Source organism: Trichechus manatus, unplaced genomic scaffold (genome assembly GCF_000243295.1).
Source record: "Trichechus manatus latirostris isolate Lorelei unplaced genomic scaffold, TriManLat1.0 scaffold00073, whole genome shotgun sequence".
Taxonomy (NCBI): domain Eukaryota; kingdom Metazoa; phylum Chordata; class Mammalia; order Sirenia; family Trichechidae; genus Trichechus; species Trichechus manatus.
The window spans coordinates 5,419,903-5,445,184 of record NW_004444009.1 but is presented as its reverse complement, the minus strand read 5'-3'; the positions used below and the strand labels follow the sequence as shown (position 1 = coordinate 5,445,184).

Sequence of the window (25,282 nt, the reverse complement as noted above, 5' to 3'; positions counted from 1 at the left end):
CTTCATTTTCCTTTGCTCCAGGTGGGTTGGGACCAATTGATGCATCTTAGATGGCCGCTCGCTAGCTTTTAAGACCCCAGATGCCACTCACCAAAGTTGGATGCAGAAAATTTTCTTAATAAACTTTGTTATGCCATTTGACCTAGATGTCCCTGAAAGCATGGTCCCTGGACCCCTACCCCTGCTACTCTGTCGCTGGAGGTGTTCCAACAGCTATTTCTGATAGAAACTCTCAACGAACAAGGAAACCGTATTTTTACGCAAATAACGTGCACCTTCTGCGTTTGTTTGCAGCCATGCCCTCCCCCTGTGAGACACGGTTGTAAGCGCTGCCATGCCAACCCTCTTCCACATGTTGCTGTGAAAAAAAAAAAAAGCATAGCGTGCTTACGAAAATACCTCATGGGGGTAGGGCACAGCTGGCAAACAAACACAGAAAGTGTGCATTATTTGCATAATAATATGGTAGGGAACTTTCTCATCCTGATAAAGGGCATCTGTGAAAATCCTACAGCTAACATCCTATTGAATGTTTTCCTCATGAGATCAAGACAAAGACAAGTATGTCTGCTCTCATCACTTCTATTCAACATTGTATTGAAGTTCTAGCCAATTCAGTCAGGCAAGAAAAGGAAATAAAAGATATCCAAACTGGAAAGGAAAAAGTAAAACTATCTTTTTTCATAGATGACATGATTGTCTATGTAGAAAATCCTATGGAATTTACCAAAAAACTACTAGAACTGATAAGTAAATTTTGCAAGGTTGCAGGTACGTACCAAAATCAATTGTACATACTACCAATTAACAATCAGAAATGGAAACTAAAAAGAAAAAAAAACATATAGCATCAAAAATATGAAATATTTAGAGATAAATCATGACAAAACATGTGAAAGACTTGTACACAAAACTAGAAAACATTGCTGAGAGAAATTAAGGAAGACCAAAATAAATGGAGAAATAGATCTTGTTCGTGGTTCCGAAGACTCAGTATTGTTAAGATGTTTATTCTCTCCAAATTGATCTATAGACTCAGTGCAGTCTCAATCGGTATCTCAACAGGCTTTTTTACAGAAATTGACAGACTGTTTCTAAATTTCATATGGAAATGCGAAGGACTAAAATAACTAAAACAAGTTTGAAAAAAAAGTTGGAAGATAACACTAGCTGATTTCAGGAGTTGTGATAAAGCTATAATAATCAAAACAGTGAGGTAGTGATTTAATGATAGACAAATGTATCAATGGAACAGAAAAAAAATACATATATGGACAACTGATTTTTGACAAATGTGCAAAGACACAAAGACAATGCAGTGAAGCAATACAGGCTTTTCAACAAAACTAGCTGAAACAGTTGGATTTCTCTGTGGAAAAAAAAGAACTTTGATTACTACCTTCTGTAATATACAAAAATCAACTCAAAATGGATCATTGACCTAAATTAAAAACCTAAATATATAAAACTTTTAGAAGAAAACAGGAGAAAATTTTTGCGACCTTGGGCTAGGCAAAAATTTCTTAGGTAGTACTGAAAGCATAATCCATAAAAGAACAAATTGGTTAATTGGACTCTAAATCCTCTGCTCTTTGAAAAACATTGATAAGAGAATGAAAAGGCAAGCTATAGGCTGAGATGAAATCTTTGCAAAGCATACATATCTAGAATATATAAAGAATTCTGGAAACTCAACAATAAGAAAACACACAAACCAATTTAAAACCTGGCAAAAGTTTTGAACAGACACTTCACAAAAGAAGATTTAAGAATGGCAGATAAGCCCGTGAAGTATGTCCAACATCATTAGTGCAAGTTAAAACTACAGTGAGATACCACTACACGCCTACTAGAATGTCAGAATAAACCCACATCTGAAGAGGTATCCCCCTTTCCTTCCTGCCTTTGAGCTTTTTGTGTGAAGATTTAAAGCATGGAGCATCTTGTAACCCTGATGAGAAAGTAAAGAAAATCACAGAGATGCTGAATATTGGAGGAAAAATTAAAAATAAGATCTTCTGCCAACTCAGAAATTCCCCTCCATAAATGTGGAAAACAAAGGAAATAGTTTTATTATTGAATAAACATTCAGTCAGACTGCAGTTTCTATCACAGACAATCCGCTAAAGAGATTGCAAAGACAGAAAGAAATTGTACCTTTCTGTATAGTCGGTAGATACAGTCCATTACAGACATGTTCTCAGAATAAAGGATAACTTGTCCCCGTGTAAAGTACTTGACAGCACAATTTGCTGTATAGCGTTCATCATAAATTCATGTAGTAATTGGAGTGGCCATCTGTGTTAGTTAATTGCCTTTACCCAAAGGAAAAAATAAAACCTCTTCTCCTTTATGACAAGTAGATAGTTATAGCTTAGAGCAAGGCATCTAGGCTAAACTCCACTGGGACAGGGAGATAGGGATCCTATCTTCCTTGATGTTTCATTTCAAAGATATGGCCCCCAGACCTTTAAGGAAAACATTTCTGGATTGTAAAGTTGGCAAGGGGCTTGGTTAGCTTTTAAAAAGATTTACATACATATCAAAAGGACAGAGGAAGAATTTACAATTACAAGTTTTCTCCAGGCAGTGCTCTAAAAGAGTGAAGGGGAAAGGTCTCTTTCCCTTTTGGCATTGGGGGAAAAAGAAAAATTTTTTTTTTTTTTCTTCATTTACCCTTCGTTACACAACCCAGAGCTCTGACATTGTTTCTCTGCTGAAGTAACCAACTTTTGTTACCGTCTGCCTCTGGGCTTTTTGTTATTGGCGTTAATAAACCTGTTGTTTATATTAGTTTTAGGTATATTCTGTACCATATAGGGGCGTGGAGATTAAGAGCTCTCCTGGTGGCGCAGAGATTAAGAGCTAGCTGCTAACCAAAAGGTTGACAGTTTGAATCGACCAGTGGCTCCTTGGAAACCCTGTGAGTTGTTATGAGTCGGAATTGACTCGATGACAATGGGTTTGCTTCTTGGTTTGGTTATAGGGAAAATCATCCTAAGTTTTTCAGCCTTTACAGGCAGAGGAAAATTAATTCTTCCCAGCTGCGTTACAGCTGAAGACAAAGGCTAAATAAACCATTGCAACATACGAGAAATGTGTGCTTCCTCCAGTTTATCTTAAAAATTCATATATATTTAGCATTTGAGTTAGTAATACATTAATGTTTGTTTCAAACTTTTTTCTTACCCCCTTGCTCCGTCCAGGAAACTTTCAATATTTGAGAAAGAATGTGGGGAAGGGCAGAGAGGAAGATCTTTTGGAGAGGTTAATTATATGTTTTTAATGCATCATCTTTTAGAATATAATTTCCACAGAGTATCTTCAACTTAATTTGATAGCTTTCTTGTGAGTCCATTCCAGAAGACATTATATTTAGACATTAGAACTATAAATGAAATGGAAGTTTTAAGTATAGTATTTTTAAAACAATCTTAAATATATAATTCTTAATGCAAGCCTTTTTAGACTTGTGACACTCATCCATAATGCTCGGAGTATTTCCACTGGTGGTTTTGAGAAAGAGTAAATGAGTCATTACGACTGTTAAAGGGCTAAGAACACAGTAACTTGGTGGTCAGTTCTTTAGCCTTACCAGTTCTCGGTAGACACCTTACTGCTTCTTTTCAGATTTGTTTGACTTTTCTTTCTGTAAAACTTTTCTATTTCAGTTACCACCAGCACTCTGTTGAGATGAGTTCTAGCACTACTGCTTCCTCTGAATGTCTTGGTCTTTAGATAAGAGAAAAATAAAAGGAATGTAAGTGAACAGCATTTAAAAACAGCTCTAAAAAGTAAGCAACCATTAAAAAACATCTAGTAAAACTGAAGTAATTAGAAGCACATTCTTTTTATATACCTACAGGCTTTTGTCAGTGCCGTTTTGTCATCTATTATCTCTGACTTTTGAACTATAGTTTTTAAAAGTAATTCTTACTAGAGAAAAAAATTTAATAGTCTGAGAGAGAATTTAGATTATAGACTTTTTCTCAGCTTTCACAGAAAAGACTGTGCATCACCAGCTGTTCTGTTTTTTAAATCTAGATAAAAAATTTTAAATTTGAATCAGTAATAGTATACCAGTGTAATGGACATCCATTTCTGAATGAATAATCCAAAGTTAAAAAGAGTTATTAGCCTTATTACTTTAGTTTGAGACACTGATTTTTTTAAATAAATTTTTAAGTATATAAAAAATTTAATGTCAGCTCCTGCTCCCTAGGGATTATTTGGCTCTCTGAGAAGTGATCAGTCTTGTTCTGAACTCCCAGGACCAAGCAACAGTAGTTAAGGTTTATTGCTATCATGGACGGTAGGGATGATAGTTGTACTAGGTTTTTAGGGCTGCCATAACAATTTACCACAAACTCGGTGGCTTAAAACAACAGAAGTTTATCCTCTCACAATTCTAGAAGCCAAAAGTCCAAAATCAAGCCCTCCGAAGGCTCTAGGGGAGAGTCCTTCTTTGCCTCTTCCAGCTTCTGGGGACTCCTGGTATTCCTTGGCTTGTGGCAGCATAACTTAAATCTTTGTCTCTGTCTTCAAATGTCCTTCTTTCCTGTGTGTCTCTGTGTCCAAATTTCCCACTCCTTTCTCTTATAAAGACACTAGTCATTGGATTTAGGGCCTGTCCTAAATCCAGGAAGATTTCATCTCAAGATCCTTGACTATATCTGTAACAATGCTATTTCCAAATAAGGTCACATTCTGAGGTCCCATGTGGATGTGAATTTTGGAGGCACTATTTAACCCACAATGATCCCCGAGTGGTGCAAACAGTTAAGCACTTGACTGCTAGCCAGAAGGTTCCAGAGGTGCCTCGGAAGATAGACCTGGCAACCTGCTTCCAAAGAGTCACAGCCTGAAAACTCCATGGAGCAGTTCTACCCTGCACACATGGGATCACCATGAGTCGGAATTGACTCCATGGCAGCTAACAACAGTGTTCAACCCACCCCAGTAGTATTTAATTAAAATTCTTCCATTAAAGGATGGTTTAAAAATAATGGAATCCATGGGTAGTGCAAACAGTTAACATGCGCAGCTGCTAACCAAAAGGTTGGAGGATCAGTTCTACCCAGAGGCACCTCAAAAGAAAGGCCTGGTGATCTACATCTGAAAAATCAGCCATTGAAAACTATGGAGCACGGTTCTATTCTGAAACACATGGGATCACAGTGAGTTGGAATCAACTCAGTGGCAACTCGTGTTTTTTGTTTTTTGTTTTTAATAATAGTGACACTATTTGTTATGTATAACTTTCCCATTCATTATCTTATTGATTTTTGTAACATTTGTTTGCTTGAGGTACTTCCATGGCATCCCCCATGGAAAGGAATGATTTTGGAGGAAACGTTAGCATTTTCTTTCTCCAATCTTTCACTTATTCTTCCCCACAAGTGATAAAAAACTGGGGAGAGCTAGACATCTATTAGCCCACTTTTAACTTAGAGGCAGGGGCACTGCATGGAATTGTACTCAACATAGTTCTCCTGGACATGTCTGTGCCTAGGACACCCAAGAGCTTCAGCTTCTGGTCTCCATACAGTAAGCATACCAAGCATGGTCTTCTGCTATGTCCAACCAAGTGTTTCTTGGTTTTGTTTTGTTTTTCATTTTTCATTTCCAGCCTCTCCGCCTGCAACCTTGTAAATAAATCAGAGTCAAGCACATCTCACGGTCAGGAGTCAAGGAGTGAGATAGGAAGCCCTGTTACTCTCCAGTCCAGCTTTACCAGTAATAGTGTGGCTATGTAATCCCCATTTACCTCAGGTCTATATGTTTTTACTCTATCATCCAAAACTATAACAGTAATCTGAAAACGATATTGATAATCCTATCTTAAAAATAAAGAAACTTAGGTTAAAACAAGTGTAAAGGAATTCTTCGCTGAGGCCTTCACTGAGGCTGTCTGAGGCCCAGCTAGTCATTACCAAGGTCAAGAGTCAGAACCCAGATTTCCTGACTCTGTCTAGTTGTTTTTTGTACTTTGATGACCACCTAGTAGGATTCAGAATAGAATTTGCCCAACATTTTAGGTAAGAATCATTGTGTACGTTGACTCTATCATTTTTAATTTCTAAATGACCATTGTGGCTTGAAGTGTGGTTGGAGCAGTCAGGAATCACTTGCCTTCATATAAATAGTGCTATTACCCATTAAGAATGATTAATAAATTATTAAACCTCCCATAAAACTGTAACGTTTCTAACAAAGCCCTCTGAAACCTTTATTTAACAGCTTGGAGTACCTGCTCTAAGAACTGCAAAAAAATTTAATGTATTCAGAGGAGTCATGCAAAAGTTCTTGCTATGTCCAAATAATGTACTTTACTTATTTCCTTCAATGTTTATGAATAAATGTGAATTAATTTTTAGTTGTATTCAAGCCAGAACATCTTATTCATGATTTTTAAAAGAACTACTTTGAAAAATTATGGAATGGTTTGTTTTATATCATTTTATAGCATTGCTGTTTTATGTGTTTCAAATAGGTATGTGAGTTTTTTTTTTTTTTTTAATTGTCTTACCAGGACTGGTTGTGCATCTTACTGGATTTTCCCTTCTAGAACACATTGTTTTTGTGTTTTAGTTCATTTGGGTGACTGAGATTCAGACCTAGGTTCTGTGATGTCTTTTTATCAAAGCTGCTCAAAATAGGTTGTTGGTTTCCTCTGCCATTATAATGGAGATGTCTTGATACTCTTGTTGAATACTAACTGACGCTCATCCCTCCCCCCTCCCCTTATTTTCAGATATTTGTACCTGCTGTTTTCCGGTGATGACCTTTTACCTTTAGACCACTGGGTGTTTAATACAGAGGCTCACCCTCTGCCTGTGTTACATTTAGCCAACACCACACTTTCAGGAAATCCTGCTGTTCGATGAAAGCGGCTCCAGAAGGACCATTCTCACCTGTGTTTTGTTTACATGGACCACTGCAGAAACACGCTGAAGAGGGGGCTTTTGAAAACCCGGACCTCTTAAGTCAACGTGGTACAGTGAAAAGTGACTCTTCCCCTCAAGACTTTTCAACTTGTAGGTACATCAACTTTGAGATTATTCCATTTTATACCTGACCAAAACATGTTCCAGTACGTGTAGGACAGGGACCTGCTATGCTTTGATTCTTAATGGGATGGTCACATGAGAGATGATGCCGATTACTACTCCATTATTTGTAGAGTCCTGGAGTCTGGAGGCTAGACTTCCTAAGAACAAGCCAGGACTATGGAGCACCTTGCAGGAGTTGGAGATGGCCTTTGGAACCAGTTATATATTTGTTTTCTCCCACATGGAGCAGCTTTCAAATCAAATATTTACACATTGTTTAATCCCTTTCTTCATTTTAATAATGGAATAAGGCAAACAAGAACAGTATAACTGTATCAGCAGCAAGAAGATTTGAAAAAGAAACAGAAGTACCTATCCCTGTCTGATTTTCAGGTTCCCCATTGGGTGACCAGACTGGCAGCCTTTTCAAATCCCAATCTATTTCATTAAAATTTCTTGGTTAAATTTAAATTTCTCTGCGGGCATGATCTCACAAAGAATACTGCTGAAGTTTTTGTCTCCATATGGAATCATGAAAAGTGTTTTTTATCATAACCACTACTTAGGAGCCTGGGTTTGGGATTTTGTGCATGTCGTTCAGTATAGTGTTGGTAGCATGACAAAAAGTGGGAAAAATGCCATGGTCCGTTGCCTTGAAACCTGTTCCAAGAGAAAGCCTTGGTTTTGCTGGTAGGAGATTATTTTTTCTAAACCAGCAAATCTACCAAGTAAATTTTATCCACTTTAACCTTATTATAAATTTAGTACAGTTACTCAACTTACAACTTTATTTATGTGGCTTGACAAAATGTACTGTATTATTATGTGGCTCTGGATTTGCCTTGATGAGCCAAATTACTATTACAAATTATTAAATCAAAAACAAAACCCTTAGATATTCCAACTGGAATGTGGATACGGGATCCTTTAATTATTATCTCATCAGATGAGTGAGCTTTTAAAAAATATTTTCTGTAAAAATAAATTCAACTTTTATTTTTTGTGAGGATATTAATTATTCCAAAGAATTAATCAGAAAGCTTCAAAATAATTTTCAGTGATAAAAGTGTGGTGCAATTAATCATGTTACATGTAATTGGGGATATGTCTAAGGAACTTTCTCTTACCATCGGTAGGTTTTGCAGTGATACTTCTTTTAAAAGAAGTTTCTAGTTCTTTATATTTGGAGCGGGGGAGAACTTAAATTTTCTCAAGAACTGTAATATAAATGTCTAATGCTTATGAATTTTGTCAAAATGTAGGATACTCATTTTCTTCTTTCAGTTAATACAAACAGCTGCCATTGACATTAATGAAAGTTGGGAACAGTACAATTCATCTAATATTTACTCTGAATTTCAAGATTTTATGAAAATATTTGTGCAAGAGCCAACCTTGGAATTCTGAAATCTTATTTCCTTATTTTGGCAGCTTTTCTTTTTAATGATCTATTAGCATATAGTAGATTTAAATTGGGAAAAGATTTAATAAATTAACATAATTAAATGTTTCCTAAGGTTGATCATCTTATACCACAAATAGTGAAGAAATCAACACAGTTCAACAAATGATCCATAAATGATAGCCACCTCAAATTTTTTCAGTATACATAGAAAATAAGAGTGTATTGCCAGTTGCATTCTTTAAGTCATTAAGAGTTAAATTTTAGCACGTATTTTGAAATTGCGATATCTTTTACTACTTGAAAAAATAACTTTTTAAAATGAGAAGGGTAGAGCACTTTAATATGACTTTTGAAGAAAAAGGGAAAGTGGTTCTCCAAAAAAAAGTTAGCCTTCCTCCTAAAAATAGCACAAGCCCATTTATGAGTCATTGAAGAAAAGTGAAAAACCAGTCTGGCAAAGGCCCAGAGCAGCTGTGCTAATGGCAGTGAACTGTTCCCCACTTTGCTTTAGGAAAATGCAGAGTCAAAGCACCTTCATGGTTCCCCAGGAACTTCTCACGTGATGAGGAGACAGAACCTCCCCTTCCCAACTAGTCTGTTTGTATTATTTGGATAACTGGAGCTTAAAAGAGAAGGCAAGAAGTGTCCAAGCGGGACCAGTTCTGGTATAAGCAAAGAATTTGAGCCCAGAGAAAGGGTTTTCATCACCACCCCCCTACCTTCTTTGTGATGATGAGAAGACTAGAGCTATAACAATGCTTTATTTTTTCTTCTCTGAATACCAAAGGCAATTAAAGTCGGCTACAAATGATTTGCCAGTGTTACGTTTATTTTTGTGATACTTTGAAATTATTTCCTCCAAAATCAATCCTTATCCTGTATTCTGCTTAGTTTCTAAGAGTATTTTTTACTTCCTTCTGTTCTTTACAGGCCTTTGCATTTGTAGAACTTACTACTCAGGATAAATACTTACTGAATTTCTAAGACCTTCTGCAAAGAGCCCAGAAATGCTCCTTTCCAGTTGCCTCTTCAGAGAGCTGACACCTAACCTTATGCCTTTGGCGCAAATGTGCAGAATAGATCAATTGGGACATAAAGAAAAAAAAAAAAACCCGCTAGCTTGTACATTTATTTCTCTTCATTTTGGAGTCACACTTTTGGTTCAACCCTGATTTTTTTAATTATTATTATTACTCAACCAGTATAAAGTTGTTAAAACCAAGAGAATGCAGCCCTAACCAAAAAGAAGTCTCAGTACAGAGAATACAGCCCCAGTCAGGGGGTTCTTACTTTCTGGTGGGTTGCATGTATATGTCGTTTTTCTTGCACGAACTTATTCCTATCTTTGAGCAGATGTTTATATGTAAAAGTAAAACCTGGGTATTGAAAAAATGTGTCCTTTTTGTGGACTATTGACCTGGAATCTGTATGATGTCATCTAGGGCAACCCAAGGCTTCACTTGGTAGATTTTACCCATGCAGTTTGAAATTTTGGCCATCAACCTCACATCTTCTCCATTCTCCATTGCCAAAGTCTTGTCAAAACTAGGAATTTGTTGGTAAAAGATTATGCTTGCCATTCTCATTATGTTGTTTCTCCTCAAGCCTGGGTTTCTTTGAGTGCATGAGAGAATGAGTGAACAAACATTGATGGAGTACCTAATATGTCAAGCATTACGGTAGGCACTTTCAAACATTAGATAGAATATTTTATCTGATTCCAGTGGCATTTTCTGTATGAGAATAATTCATACCATTTAAAATGTTTTCCAGTGTGAATCATGGTACAAAATCCTTAATTTTATATTTCACTAAATTAAAGAGAAAAGAAAAGGTTTATAATATATTTTAATCAATGTATTACTGTATAATACTAACAGCTATAATTGTAGTTAATAACTAAAATTTTTTGGGAAATGTCAAAGAAATAGTTTCTGAAGCAACTTGGACTAAAATATTTACTTTAGAAATAAAAGCATTCTTATTTTGCTATATCACTTCACATTATTAAAAATGTTTTATAGATGTGCCAGTTATTTGATATTAAAAAAAAATTTTGTCAAAATTCACGAGTAACAACTTGCAGTTGTAAATTGTTTTTGCTCTGGTATGGGTCCTATAATAGTCCCATGCTTTTAAATATAAAGAAAAATATACTAAAATATTTCTAAGTTCCAAATAATAGTCCCTAGTATAGTATTTTTGAGTTCTTATTTTTCTTGATGTTTTCATGCCCTCAAATTAGTAGCTCCTGCCTTTATCCACACTTTACATAAATACAATTATACACAGAGAGATTTATAATACTGTCTGTGTATAAGTTAGTTACTGGTTTTGGCTGCACATATTCTAAGCAGAATATCTGAGTAACCAGATATAATATGGAGATATTTTCATGTACTTATTCTTGTTTAAAAACATTGGTGAAGACGATTTTCTGTTACCTCAACTCATTGACATCATGATGGAAATGTTCTTTTTGATCTATGGGTCAGCAAACTTTTCTGTAAAGGACCAGATAATAAATATTTCAGACTTTGCAGGCCATATGGTCTGTATTTCTACTAAATTCCGCTGTTGAAACATGAAAGCAGCCATCAACAATATGTGAGTGAATAGACATAACTATTCCAATAAAACTTTATTTACAAAAACAGATGGAAGGCTGGATTTGGCTCTAGGGCTGCAGTTTGCTGAGTTTGGCGCCCCCTGATCGCAAGTTTAATTTGTGTAAGACCCTGCAATGTTTATTCTGTATCATCTCTTTATGCTTAGATTTACATTAATTCATTTTTAAGATGTTTGAATTCATTTTAAAATATGTTTGTGTGTACAGTTGTTTGTATTTGTGTAACCTAAAGTTATATGTTTTATTGTCTTGGAAATAGATATACTCCTTTAGAATCTGTTTAAGTTTCAGGGTGATATGGCTATAATGAAAAAAGCAAAATTTTTGTTCAGCCAGTGTCTTTGCCTTGCATATTATTTAATGCCACAATTCCAGAGTCCCCATGCAAAAGGAAGGGTTTCTGTGGTGACAAAATATTATACACTTTTCAAGTTCTGCCTGCTCATTGAGATTAGACCAGGACTCTGGATTTCTGGAGCTGCAGAAATTCCTGAAATTGGGTACACTTAGAGCCCTACAGCAAGAATATGATAGAATTTCTAACTTCTGTGCTATAGAAACCATTCCTTTGAAAATTTTTAGGCAACAGAAAATGGGTTATGTGCCTCATTTGCCATTCAGTAGCCACTGTTCCTTTTTTAGACTGTGGAAGACTACTGATCCTGTTAACCCCTAAAGCAGCCTAAGCCCAAGGAGGGGAGAGAAAAGATGTATCCAAAGGGGATCTCCCTTCCTCTTTCCTTGCATAGCTTTCTGCACCTTTACAAGTCAATGGCATTATTTCAGAATGTACATCGTTTTTTTTTTAAACAAAACATCATTGAACCTCGAGCTTACACTTCCACTGTTTAACAACTAATCCATTTTAAACTTGGTTTGAGCTCAGTCAGCAATTGCAGAACTCATAAAATTATGTGACACCATATTACTAGTATATACGTTGCAATGCACCAGTCATTCTGAGAGATAATAGATTTTCACCAATAAATTAATCAATTATTTCACCATTTTTGGAAATGCTAGAGGAGGGGAAAGCCTGTATTCAGAGTGCTGGAGGGAGCAGAGATTTATTGTCTCTCTTCTACGTTGTAAATGAACTAACTGCCTTTCTAGGTCCTAGGGTTTCCTTCCACCTTACTATACAGGTCTTTTCAGTTCAGTGTGAATATAAGTGTGGATATACAAACACCCCTACACACATTCACCTTAATATATAGAGGGTTCTGAACAATTGCAACTGTCTTGCAGCTATCTGAATGCTACCAAATTCTACTGCAAATTGCATACCAGAAAAATCCATTAAGATAATCTCAGCTCTTTGTTAGGAAAAAGATTTTTTAGAAAATTTAGGAATTAGTTTTTGTTGGAAATTAAATGAAGTATCCCCAATTTTAATTATTGGATTTGGAAGTTGAAATGCCATTTTGCAATCTCATTGGTCTCAAAGTCACTGATACAATTTTTCCCTAAATAATAAATAGGGTAAGTATTACCTCCTAAATCAGATACCCACTGGCCGCTTCTGAACTGGTTTCCAGTCATGTCCTCCATAAGTAATTTTTACAAATTAAAGGTAATATTATTGTATATTAAAGATCAAATAAAGATGTTCTTTAAGTGAAAAATGTTTGTTTATCCTTTTCTACCAATGGACAACACCACAATTAAATCTTTTTACTTAGAGAACAGCAGCTTTGGCTTGTACTGGTTGTCTTCAGTCTCCCACATTTAGAGTATTCTTTGATTCAGCTAATCTTCACATTTCATAATGTTACAGAAAGATTAAGAGTAACTTGCTTAAAGGGAATTTTTCTTTATTACAACTGATTTTAAGAAAACAAACTATAGACCTGTGTAATACCCTAATAGTATTACTGTGCCTGCTCTCTCTTAGACCTAGTCCAATCCAGCTTCTGAAATCATCAAGCTTAAAGATTGCCTCAGTCACTGGACCTCATTGTCACATTAAAATCTGACCTGACCCTGCTTAAATGATTCTTGTCCAAAAATAGGCCTGAGGGACTTGAAGACTAGGATCAGCTGGACTAAAAATAGCGATTTAATTTATTATTGATGCTGTAAAAGCACAGGCTGTTTAAAATCCTGTACCTAAAGAGCATCAAATAAGGTAGTGATGAAGCCTGAAGTAACAGCCAATTTTGCATTCTTTGAGGTCTAATTCTTCCTGGCACAATGGATTTCAACGTGATCAAAATTTTAGACTAAGTAATTGCATTGTAGATGTATCAAAATTTATTGTGGACTTTTTTTTTCTTTCTTTTTTTCAGGAACAACTAAAACAGGATGAGGTAAAGTTAAAAGAAAAAGGAGCCCTGGGTGATTATAATTTTATAAAACCTGGGCTTCTTCCATTCTGCCAGATACTGAAATTTTTATCATTCCATTGGGTTGCAAAGGAACTGTCAACATGAAAATAGCATTCACATTAAGATTATAGGTACAGATCGTTTGAGTGAGCCTGTGCCTTACATGTTGGTTGACTTTAGACAAATTTCTTAAACCCACCAAGTCTAAATTTTCTTGTCATATAGTAGGGATAATATAGGATCCTTAGGAGAATTAAATGAGAAAAATCCATGTACCTGGCCCAAAATAAGTTCACAACTTTAGTTGTTGTTAATGATTTTCATTCCAGCAGATTGGAGTAATCATACCTAAAGGAATAGAAAAAAAAAATAGGGAGAGGTCAGTTGGAACAGGATAGTAAAGAGCCAAGAAAATGATCTAGTCCTCATTTTACACACAAGGAAACTAAAGCTGAAAAGGGGTAAAACAAAAGAGATTAGATGATCTTTAAGATGGTCTTCCAGGTTTATCATTCATGATTCTGTGAACTAAGACTACTACAGTTTTTGTTGTCATAAAAAGAAAAAGTTTAATGACATGCAAATATATTCAAAATGCATATGAACCAAGCAGTTTAAAACCTGTACAGAAATTGCTTTTTGTTACAACACAGACACAGCAAAAATACGCACTAAGAGTTAACCAGTTATCTTTGTGTGGTAAGGACATAATTTTTGCTGTTTGCTTGTTTAACTTAACACTTTATTAAGGCATGCTTTACATAAGAAAAAATTTTCCCATTGTAAGCGTACAATTAGATGATTTTTAGTAAGTTTATAGAGTTGTACAACCATTCCACAATCCAGTTTTATCCATCACCCCAAAAAGATGCCTATTGCAATCAATCTCCATTTCCATCCTAGCCCCAGGCAACCACAAATCTCTTTTGTCTCTATTGATTTGTATGATAAATGGAATCACACAATATGTCATCGTTTTTATCTGGGGTCTTTCAGTTAATGTCTTCAAGGTTCATCCATGCTGAAGCAAGTATCAAGAGTTTGTTCCTTTTTATTCCTGAAAGTATTTCATTGTATGGCTACACCACATTTTGTTTATCCATTCACCAGTTGATAGACATTTGGATCATTTCCACTTTTTGGCTAATATGAACAATGCTGCTGTGAACATTAGTATACAGATGTTTCCATTTTTCTTGGGTATATTATATACCTAGGAATGGAATTGCTGGGTCGTATGGTAAATTTATGTATGAATTTTTAAGAAACCACCATACTGTTTTCCAAAGTGACTGTGCTATTTTACATTACCACCAGCAATGTATGAGGATACCAGTTTTTCCACATTTTCACCAACACTTTTTATTGTCTTTTTCTATTATAACCACTCTAGTGTGTGTGAAGTATCTCGTGGGTTTAATCTGAATTTCCCTAATGACTAATGATGTTGAGCATCACTGCTTATTAGGCATTCATGTTTTTGGTAAAATGTCTATTCAAATATTTTGCTTATTATTAAAATAGGATTGTCTTGTTGCATTGAGAGTTCTTTAGTATTCTGGATTTATTTTCTCGTCATTTTTTTAATGGTATGTTTTGAAGTGCAAAAGATTTCAATTTTGAAGAAGTTCACTTTATCAATGTCATCTTTTATGGATTGTGCCTTTTTGCCTAATCCAAGGTCACAAAGATTTTATACCTATGGTTTCTTATAGAAGTTTTATAGTTTTAGCTCTTGGATTTATGTCTATGCTCCATTTTGAGTCAATTTATTGTATGTGGTAAGGATCTAAAATCATCTTTGCATGTGGATATCCAATCATCCAGTACTATTTATTGAAAAAACTGTATTTTCTCTATTAAATTGCCTTGGCACCTTTGTCAGGTATCAGTTGACTGTAAATGTAATGTTTTATTTCTAGACCCTCAATTTTGTTCCATTGATCTGTATGCCTTTTCCTTATGCCAATACCCTGCTCCAATACCAAAGAGCCCATAAGACGCACAGAATGAATGTTACCTAGAAACAATTTAAGGGACTCTCTAGGGATATATTTTTTAAATTATTCTCAAAGTTATTATCAAACTTTGGATGAGCCCAAAACTAATTAGCTTAGGCACAGCATTTTGAAACAGTTCAGCAGTAAGAATCCATAAATTTATGCCACCAGAGGGCAATAATCTCTTTTAAAAAAAAAAGTGTTTTCAGCTGGTTGGAGTCTGGGAGATTAGAGATGCAGTGAAGCCCCTCACAGTTTTCAGCATACCCTGATGGTGAGTAATGAGAGGGATGCGACAGCTTTGGGAGCTCAAGAAAACTTGCTGCACTGAGGACGTGCTGGGACCTACAGCAGCCCTGCCTGCCCTGGGCTCATGCCCCACTGAAACAAACTCAGTGATGAAATGTTTTCCAAACAGAAGACGTATTGCCTGGAAAGGACTTCCATTTCCTTCAAAACGGTGTGCACTTGACTATTAACCAAAAGGTTTGCAGTTCAAACCCACTCAGCAGCTCCACAGAAGAAAGACCTGGTGATCTGCTTCCATAAATATGACAGCCAAGAAAACCCTATGGGGTAGTTCTAGTGTGCAACACATGGGGTTGCAACAGGTTTTTCCTTCAAAACATGTCTGTTCTTCCTTTAAAGGTTTTGCACTAATAGGTAAGAGTTATTAGAAGATGAAAAAAAAATTTTCATACCAGAAGATAGGCTTAGAAAAATTCTAATTTGAACCTTGCAATGATTTTAGCTCACGGAGTAAATAGGTATGTTGTGGCATAGTATATTTAATATTTTATAACTGTAATTGCCCATGGTTAATTATACAACTACTTTTTCTGATTTTTTTTTAGCATTATTTAAACATTTAGTGAACATCTATGTGCTGGAACTGTGCAAGGCACTGAAGAAAGAGAGCCAGCTATGACAATGAACTTGTGGAGCTCCTAGGCTAGAGGAGGACAGACTGCCAAGCCAAAAATTATATTTTGCTAGTAAAGCTGTGTACTAAATGCATAGAGGAGAGAAACTGCTGAGGTGGGGGTAGTATTACAACGTAACTAGTAATAATGAGTCCTGATTATAAGTCTTTTCCTTGAAGCAGGAGAAGTGACTTTGCTTATGCAAGGATGAGGTTTGGGGGCTGGAATTGTTCCCTTTGGAGTAGGGAGAACCCCTTGGTGGGAAGAGAGAGTGGAGGGAGTGCAAATCACCCAAACTCAAGCTTTCAAAGAAGAATCAGCCATTCCTGAAATTTAAGGAATGAGAAGTTTGTTGGATGTAGTAGGAGTCTGGCTGCAAAAAGCAAGGGGAAGGACATTCTAGGAGAAGGAAACATATTTAAAGCACTGAGGCAAGAAGAAAATTGTAGTTTAAAACAACCTATTCTTCCAGGCAGGGCTGCAGAATAGTTAGCACAGCGTGTGACATTTCTGAGGAATAGCAAGGAAGCTGGAGTAGAATGAGCTGGGGAGAGTGGAAGGAGAGGAGACCAGAGAAGTAACGGGACCAAGAGCCTAAGACTTCGTGGGCCATTGTAAAGGTTTGGTTTTTACGCTGAGTGAGATGGAAGCCCCTGGAAGACTGAGCAGCGGTGCAACACAATCTGCTGGTTTCACACAATCGCTTTGGCTTCTGTGTAGACAAAGGATTATAGGGGTCCATGGTGAGAGAAGGGAAACCAGTTAGGCTATCCAAGTGAGGAATGATGGTGACTTACACCAGTAATGAAGGCAGTGATTTGGTCTATTTTGAAGGTAAAGCTGACATGATTTGCTCATGAATTAGATGTGGGTATGAGAGAAAGAAGTCAAGGTTAATACCAAAGTTTTTAACCTGAGCAATGAAGAATAGAGTACTATTTACTGAATGAAAAAGATTAAAGTTTAGGTGAAGTACAATTACGAATTTGTTCTTGAACATGTTAATTTTGCAATTCCTATTGAACAGCTGAGTGGACAAGAGGAATAATTGGCTATGTGAACCTAGAGTTCAGGAGAAGTCTGGGCTTGAGATAGAAATTTGGCTCATCATCAGCATATAGCCATTTGGACTGGTTGAGATCACTTAGGGAGTTAGTAGAGATAGAGAAAATAAATCATCCAAGGGCTCTGCAACTGAGCCACTCTAGAATTTGAAGATTTGGGAGATGAGAAGCCAGTGAGACTGTGGAGTGGCCAGTGAGGTGGAAGAACTGAGAAACCAAGAAACTTGTTCAGGAAGGAGAGAGTGAGCAACTGCTATGATAGATCAAGTAAAATGAGGACCAAGAATTGACTACTGGATTTGGCAACATGGAGCTCTCTGGTGACCTTGACATAAACAGTTCTGTGGAATGAAGGGAGCAAAACCAGCTCAGAGTACTTTCAAGAGGAAATGGGAGAAGAGGTGGAGACAGTGAGTATAAATGAGTTCTGCTGCAATGGGGAGCAGAAAAATGTGGTAGCCAAACAGAGGAGATAGGGGACCAAAAAATATTTACTTTTAGAGGGGTGTGTTGTAACGTGCTTATATTCTGATGGGAATGATCCAGTAGAGAGAGAACATTTGATGCTGCAGGAGAGAGGATAATTGCTGGAGCCATGTCCTTGGGTAGGCAGTGGGCATGCAATCTAGTGCACAGGTGGAAGGGATCGCCTCATGGCAGAGTTTGGAAAGTTGTCTTATTGTAACGGGGGAAAGCAGAGTATATGGAAAGAGATGCAGAAAGGAGCATAACGGGAGAGGGAAGCACATAGAAGTTTTCTTCTGGTTGCTTCTATTTCTCAGTGAAATAGGAAGGAAAATCATTTGTTAATAGTGGGAATAGAGAAGGTGGTCTTGGGGTTTAAGGAGAAAAGAAAAGATGAGAAAAAGGCTAAGTAGTTTGTTGGAAAGTGAGAGCATGGGAGGACTAGGGATATTGCCTCAATTTGATCATCTGTCAAATTGGAATAATAATGTTACCTCCTGACTTTCCACCAACCCTCCCACTGAGGACAATTTAAAACACCGAGTCAGATTTGAAAGAGATAGAAATAAATCGTTTAAAAATCATTGAAGAACTGAAAACGAATGAAGTTCCTAAAGCCAAAGAAGTAAGCCCAACACTCAAAGCCGCCTTTGACCCGCATGCCCTTGCTAATAAGGAAGAAATATCTGGGACACTGAGTTCTTTAGCTGTGCCTGAAGGGAGTGTCAAAATCTTTCCCTCATCAGTTGCCCACAGAAATCTCAATCATTTGGGCTCACCTTCAATTCTATGCGTATTTAGAGAACGCCCCCAGGCACCATCTTGAAAGGAATAGAGCGGAGCCTCTGTATTCAGGGATCTTGTGGGTGGTAAGGAAAGGGGAGTTTAGGCAACTGTCTTTGAAGGTCTGATTATAAAGGGGACCCAAGATGAGAAAGGAAAAGAAAAGAGTCTGAGGGTGGGAGCAGCAATGGGGTCTCTTGGGGATTCTGCATGCAGGCACCATGCCCTCAGCAACACCACCTTGACCAACCTCTGGGAGCAGGAGATACAGAGCACAGCAACCCTCATGCCAACATCCCGGGACATTGCACTTCAGAGGCTCTTAGACCTTACAAGAAAGTCCCAGGCCTTCAGCATAGCACACAAGCCACTCTGCTCTGGCCAAATCTGCTCATTTCTCCAGCTTCATCACCCCCATTTCCTGCTTCACACCTCATACTTTAGCAACACCAAAATGGGCCACTCAGCTGGCTGATAGGGAAGGGAAATATACAGGAGCATATGAGCCAGACGGACAAAGAATGTACACATGTGGATGTTGGGTGTGTACATGAAGGGTAGAGAATGGAGAGGATGTTGTAAAACAGGTATGGTATTATATGAGAGTGTACATATATACATGGTTGTTTCACTCTGTGTGACTATTGAGAGGGATTAGATACGGTGGAGTTGATGTACTAGACTAGCCTCGAATCCTCCCTACTGGAGTCCCACCCCTCATGACTATGCAGCCAAGCCCAGCTGATGAGGTCCAGCAGGAACTCTCACACTCCTGTGCTTAGCTAAGGGCATTTTAAGCCAGAAAGGGCAAGGTCAAAGGTAGCCAATTAACCCCTCTGCATGTAGAGCCCAGAGCAGCACCTGTCTCCTCCTCATCAAGATGGGCAGTGTCACTGAGGGGGCAGCCTGATTGCCTTTGGGGTCTGTGTTAGTGTTCTTCAGTGCAAGGAGCAGGAACCAACTCTAGCTACTTAAGCAAAAGGGATTAATGGGACAGAGATGTGGGCTTCAGACAATCTTAAGAAAGCTGGAGGCATAGGCTTGGAGAATGGGTAGGAATTAGAGGCTCAGGAAAGAAAGCTGCAGACACTGCCTGGCAGGGCGCCACTGCCAGACACAGCCTATATGTGTCGACCTGTTCTTAAGAGTCCATTTGCTTTGTGGCCTCATGCAAGGATTGAAGTTTTTGTGTTGGACAAACAGTGGGGAGGGGTCCACTTGCTCATCTAGCTGCCAAATACAGATTTCTTCCCATTGAGAGTCTCTAAACTTGGAAAGGTGTTCAGGTGCTGGCAAGTAACATCAACAACAAAAAAGCCAAATACTCCCTATAAAGTCAAACATACTGGGTTTGAATCCCAGGCTACTGCACATTCACCGTGTGACCTGGGGCCAGGCATTATCACCCATGAGCCTCAATTTTCTTATCTAACAATGAAGTAATACATCTCTCACATGGTGATTGTGAGATTTCATAAGATTGTCCCACGTGGCATCACTAGGCCAGACTAGCTGAGGCTTCAGACCTTCCTTCCTTCCTTAGCAGCTGTCATGTTGGACAGGGCCTGGGCAGAGGTGTCTGGGACTCTGCTTACAGACTTACCACTTGACTCCAGCGTTGCTCAACACCTCCTAGTCGACCACGGGTTTTATAGGTGGGGGGTGGGGGGTAGTTGCCACACATCCTGTGAAGTCTATATATCCCTCTATAACGCAGGCTCTTGTCATTCAGTTTACCAAAAATACCCTTGTATCCCGAGCCATTCCAATACGTGAGGCACTCTGCTAATCACATTACAAATATCGTCTCATGTAATCCTCATAACAAACCACAAGGTAGATACTTTATCATTCACATTTTCAGATGAGGAAGCTGAGCCTCAGAGAGGTTAAGTAGCTTGCCCATGGTCATTTGAAACCAGGCTGTAGACTCCAGAGCATACAGTCCTGACCACTAGGTGATACTATCTCTTAACAATGGCTTATTGCACCTGCTCTGTGCCCAGCCCTCACACTTTAACTTGCAACAAGAATCCTGCAATTCCCTTCAGAGCTGGGTCAGTCTCTTTCTCCACATCCTGGTCTAAGCTTATTGCCAGGGCAAGGTGAGTCCAGTAGGAGCTCTGGGCTGCCTGCAGGGGTCTGTCTGCACCTAACCAAGATCTCAGAAGCCTGGCCAGTCACCTCCCTCTAAGGCTCAAAGTAAGCAACACCAGAGACAGTGACCTGCTGTGGTCAAGGACATCATGGCCTTCAGGTTATGCTCTGCCTGGGATGGGAGCCAAGGGCTGGGCTTAGAGGAGCTATGCAGGACCTGGCATGCTGTTGTTAGCTCTGTCCATGGTGGAGTCCCTGAAGCCATCAGGAATGAGAAGAGCATTAGAGACTTCTGGAAGCCGCCCAGGACATGTCTAGAAGATTCTCTTGAAAAGGGCACCGATGTGACCCAATTTTGTGCAGTTCCCTCTGGGCATTTAGAGCCCTAGCACACATTAGACCCAAATACTGGGAAATGGCAACGCTGTTTGTGGAGGGCAAAGGGAGGTAATGCACACCTGTTTCCAGGGGAGATGGTACATTTCATTTTGATGAAACAGTTGATGAAATCTTTCTAAGAAACACAAAATGAAACATCTGAGTGGTATTTTTCCACTTGGCAAACATTTCTGTTTTTCCATCTATGGTTTGTAGGGCACATGGTGCTCCTTGCTTACTCTATTTCTTTCCTTCTTTCTCCACCCACATTGACTGTCAGCCCAGCTCAGGGCAGAAGGACTAGAAGATCAACTGTGCACACTCAGCTCACAGGGCTTTTCCCCACTGGCAGGTAGAGAGACAGCCTGGGAGAGGTGCAACTTCATCACCCATCCAGAGCCTGTAGCTTATAGCTAATGGACCAGCAAAATTTCTTGAAAAGTAAGGCGGGGAAGAAGTGTACTCCTTGGCTTTGCCAGGAGCCATTAGAGATCTCGGTTGATATGGTTCCTGGTTTCCCAGCAACAACGGGGGAACAAAGGATGCAAAAGACAAAGCCACCCAGCACACCATAACCAGAGTGAAACTTCACATAGCTTCACCTTCTTGAACTTAAGAACCACCAGTCTCCTCCTAAGGAAAGCTAGAATTATTGAATCGTCTAGCTTGAAGGGGTCCTAGAGACCATCTCTGGGGATAGTTTGCAAGTGAGGAAACCAAACAAGAAGGGGGTGAGGCTTTTTTAAAATGCATGCAACATTTGTTCAACTATTTACAAAACATATTCTGTAATCATTAGTGCTGAGTTGCTGGAGGGTTTACAAAGATTAGTTATATTGAGTCCCTACTGTTGAGGAACAATCCGTATATTGTCATTTCTACTTCGCATTCAGGATGTTTCAAATTAGGTAAATTGCCCTCAGAAGGGCTTCATCATATCTAGTCTTTTTCTCAATAATTTCAAAATCTGGTTTGCTCTAAAGGAGACATGTTAAGAGGCCAAGAAGGGAATCAAGGAGAACTTCTGAAAGGTTTTCAACTTGAGGAAGTGGAAAAATTGAGCTGACATTTCTGATGTAGGGAAAAGAGCAAGAGGAACAGGTTGGGGAAGGAGGACTGACAGGGGCTTAACTCTGAGCAATATAAATTTAAGGTGCTCAGGGAGATGTTGATGAGGTAGTTGAGGGATATTTGAATCTAAAATTGAGGGTTTAGTCAAAAACACCCATTGTCAAATAAGATGAGGACTAACAAGCGTTCCTTACACTTGATAAGGAAGTGTACACTTGATAGCAGATGCCACAGGAAATTATTAGAACCTCCTTTGCCAGAGCAACTTCAAAAAATGACGACAGTGAAAATCAAATTGTGGGAATGATACAAGAAATGAGAACTAGGACATGAATAGAATGAGTGTAGATTATTCTTTCAAAAGAACCAAATTTGGCATTGTCAATTCTCTATTTTTCTTTGTTTTCTGTTTCATTAATTTCTTTATTATTTACTTCATTGTACTTTCTTTGGGATTCTGTTCTTTTTCTAACTTCTTAAGGTTGGACACTTAAATAATTTTCATACTTTCTTCTTTTCTAACAAGTATTTAAGACTATAAAATTCTTCATACATCACATATGCTGAATTCCGCAAGTTTTAGAAAGTAGTAATTTCGCTATCATTTTGTTCTAAGTACTTTTAAATTTTCATTATGAATTCTTCTTTGGCCCTGCCTCCTGTCTTATCCCAGACAAGCATGCAATTACAAAGATAAGCTTACTGCAGAAAATCAACAAAAATTACAGACACATGGTCTCAGGGACATCTAGCTTAATTGGCATAACATAGTTTATAAAGAAAATGTTCTGCACCTACCTTGGTGAGTAGTGTCTGGGGTCTTAAAAGCTGGTGAGTGGCCATCTAACATAAGTCTACTGGTCTCACCCTCTCTGGAACAAGGGAGAATGAAGAAAACCAAAGACACAAGGGAAATATTGTCCAAAGGACTAACGGACCACAAGTACCACAACCTCCACCAGACTGAGTCCAGCACAACTAGATGGTGCCCGGCTACCACCACTGACAGGGATCTGACAGAGATCACAACAGAGGGTTCCAGAGTTGGAGAAAATGTAGAACAAAATTCAAACTCACAAAAAAAGACCAGACTTACTGATCTGACAGTGTCTGGAGAAACCCTGAGAGTATGTCACTCCTGAGGTTGGCCCTTCAGCCAAAGATTAGACAGGCCCAGAAAACAAACAATAACACATGTAGTTCATCCATGTATATGAGACTAAATGGGCACACCAGCCCAGGGGCAAGAATGAGAAGGCAGGAGGGGACAGGAAAGCTGGATGAATGGAAATGGAGAACCTGAGGTTGAGAAGGGGAGAGGGTTGATACATCACAGAGTTGGCAACCAATGTCACAAAACAGTGTGTGTATTAATTGTTTAATGAGAAACTAATTTGCTCTGTAAACTTTCACCTAAAGCATAATAATAAAAAAAAAAAGAGACAGATTTGAATAACAAATAAATGGAAATTCTAGAAATGAAAAAATGTAGCCATTGAAATGAAAAACACATTCAATAGATTGAACAGAAGATTAGACACATTGAAGAGAGAATTGATCCAGAATACAATAAAGAAATATAAGAGTAAGGGGTGTGTGTGTGGGGGAATAAAAGAGAGGTTAAGAGACATCAACACTAGAACAAGAAGGCCTAACGTATATCTGACTAGAGTTCTAAAAGGAGAATATAGAGAGAAGGGAGGAGAAATGATATTTAAGGAGATTCCAGGAATGATAAAAAACACAGAGGAATCGACAGATCCAGAAAGCATAACATATTATAAGCAGGATAAATAGAAAGAAATCATGCCTAGACATATCATAGTGAAATGGCAAAACATCAAAAACAGAGAGAAGATCTTGAAAGCAGCCAGAAAGAAAAGACAGAATACTTAAAAAGAACAGTTAGAATGACAGCAGAGTTCACAACAGAACAACAGAAGCCAGAAGATGGACTGCAAAATGTTGAGAGAAAAAGGCTGTCAACCTAGAACTGCATACCTAGCAAGAATATTGTTTATGAATAAGGGCAGAATCTTCACAGGAAACAAAACTGAGAGAATTTACCAACAAGGGAAATGTTCTAAAGGATAAACTTTAGGAAGGAAGAAAATGATCCCAGCAGGATGATCTGATATGGGAGAAAAATGGTAAGCAAACATATGGTAACTACATCGATAAACATTTCTTTTCTGGGTTGGAAAGACAGAACTAAAATACGCTAAACAATATTATATGGGTTCATGGGGGAAGATCGGAGTTAAATTCTAGGAGAAGAATTAAGATATAGTTCATCCAACTTTAAGACTTTAGATTGGTAGATATATATGATAAACTTTGAAGAGAACCACTACAACAATAGAAATAGCCTATAAACAGCTGAAGTCTATAGAAAGAAAAAAAATGAAGTAAAGGAAAAATCTTAATTTTATAGATGGCAGGAATGAGGAAATACAGACATTTTCAGATTAAAATAAAACAGCTACATGCTATTTATAAGAGATATAACTAAATCATACATGGAAAAGTTAAGTGCTCCCACAGAGGTGTTTAACATCAAAGGGTGACATGATCAGACTTGTGCTGTAGAAAGATTAGGCTGACTGTAATGTGTAGTGTGGACCATAAGGGGGACAAAATGGAAGGCAGGAATGATAATTAGGAAGTTTTGCCATAGTCTAGGCTAGAAACGATGAGGGCCTGAGCTGAGTTTGGACAGCTTGTTTCCGTAGGTGGCAGTAACAGGGGGGATAAGCAGGGTGGGCTGGGGAGATAAAAAAGACCTCTGTTATCCCAGGAAAGCCAAAGATGGCCATGCTCTTAAGCTAAAATGATAGCCACAGGCTTCTGGTCTCAAAGAGAGAAGTGTAAACACTTGTGCCATAGCCAATAGCTGAATTCTGAGCTCAGCTATTTTCATCAAGGCCTTTGGAGCTGTGAAAGGCTGACCTTGTTTCATTTACAAGTGACATCATTAGTGCCCTAGGCAATCTGGGCCTTCTAATCCTGCTGTTGAGGGAGGTGGTTGTCAAATTGTCGGGTTGGAAACCTATCTCTGGAACTGTCATTTGAAGCTCTGCTCCCTCAG

The 25,282-nt window shown here is 38.1% G+C and overlaps 1 protein-coding gene across 1 annotated transcript in view; it reads left to right on the top strand.

The window, feature by feature from the left end:
* MAN1A2 (mannosidase alpha class 1A member 2) overlaps nucleotides 1-13,803 on the top strand; it is a 288,295-nt gene extending 274,492 nt beyond the window's left edge. The window contains exon 13 of the mRNA XM_004380347.2: nucleotides 6,755-13,803. Coding sequence (XP_004380404.1) covers nucleotides 6,755-6,887 — 133 coding nt within the window. The 3' untranslated portion in view covers nucleotides 6,888-13,803. The remainder of the gene's footprint in view (nucleotides 1-6,754) is intronic.
* The last annotated feature ends 11,479 nt before the right edge of the window (nucleotides 13,804-25,282 follow it).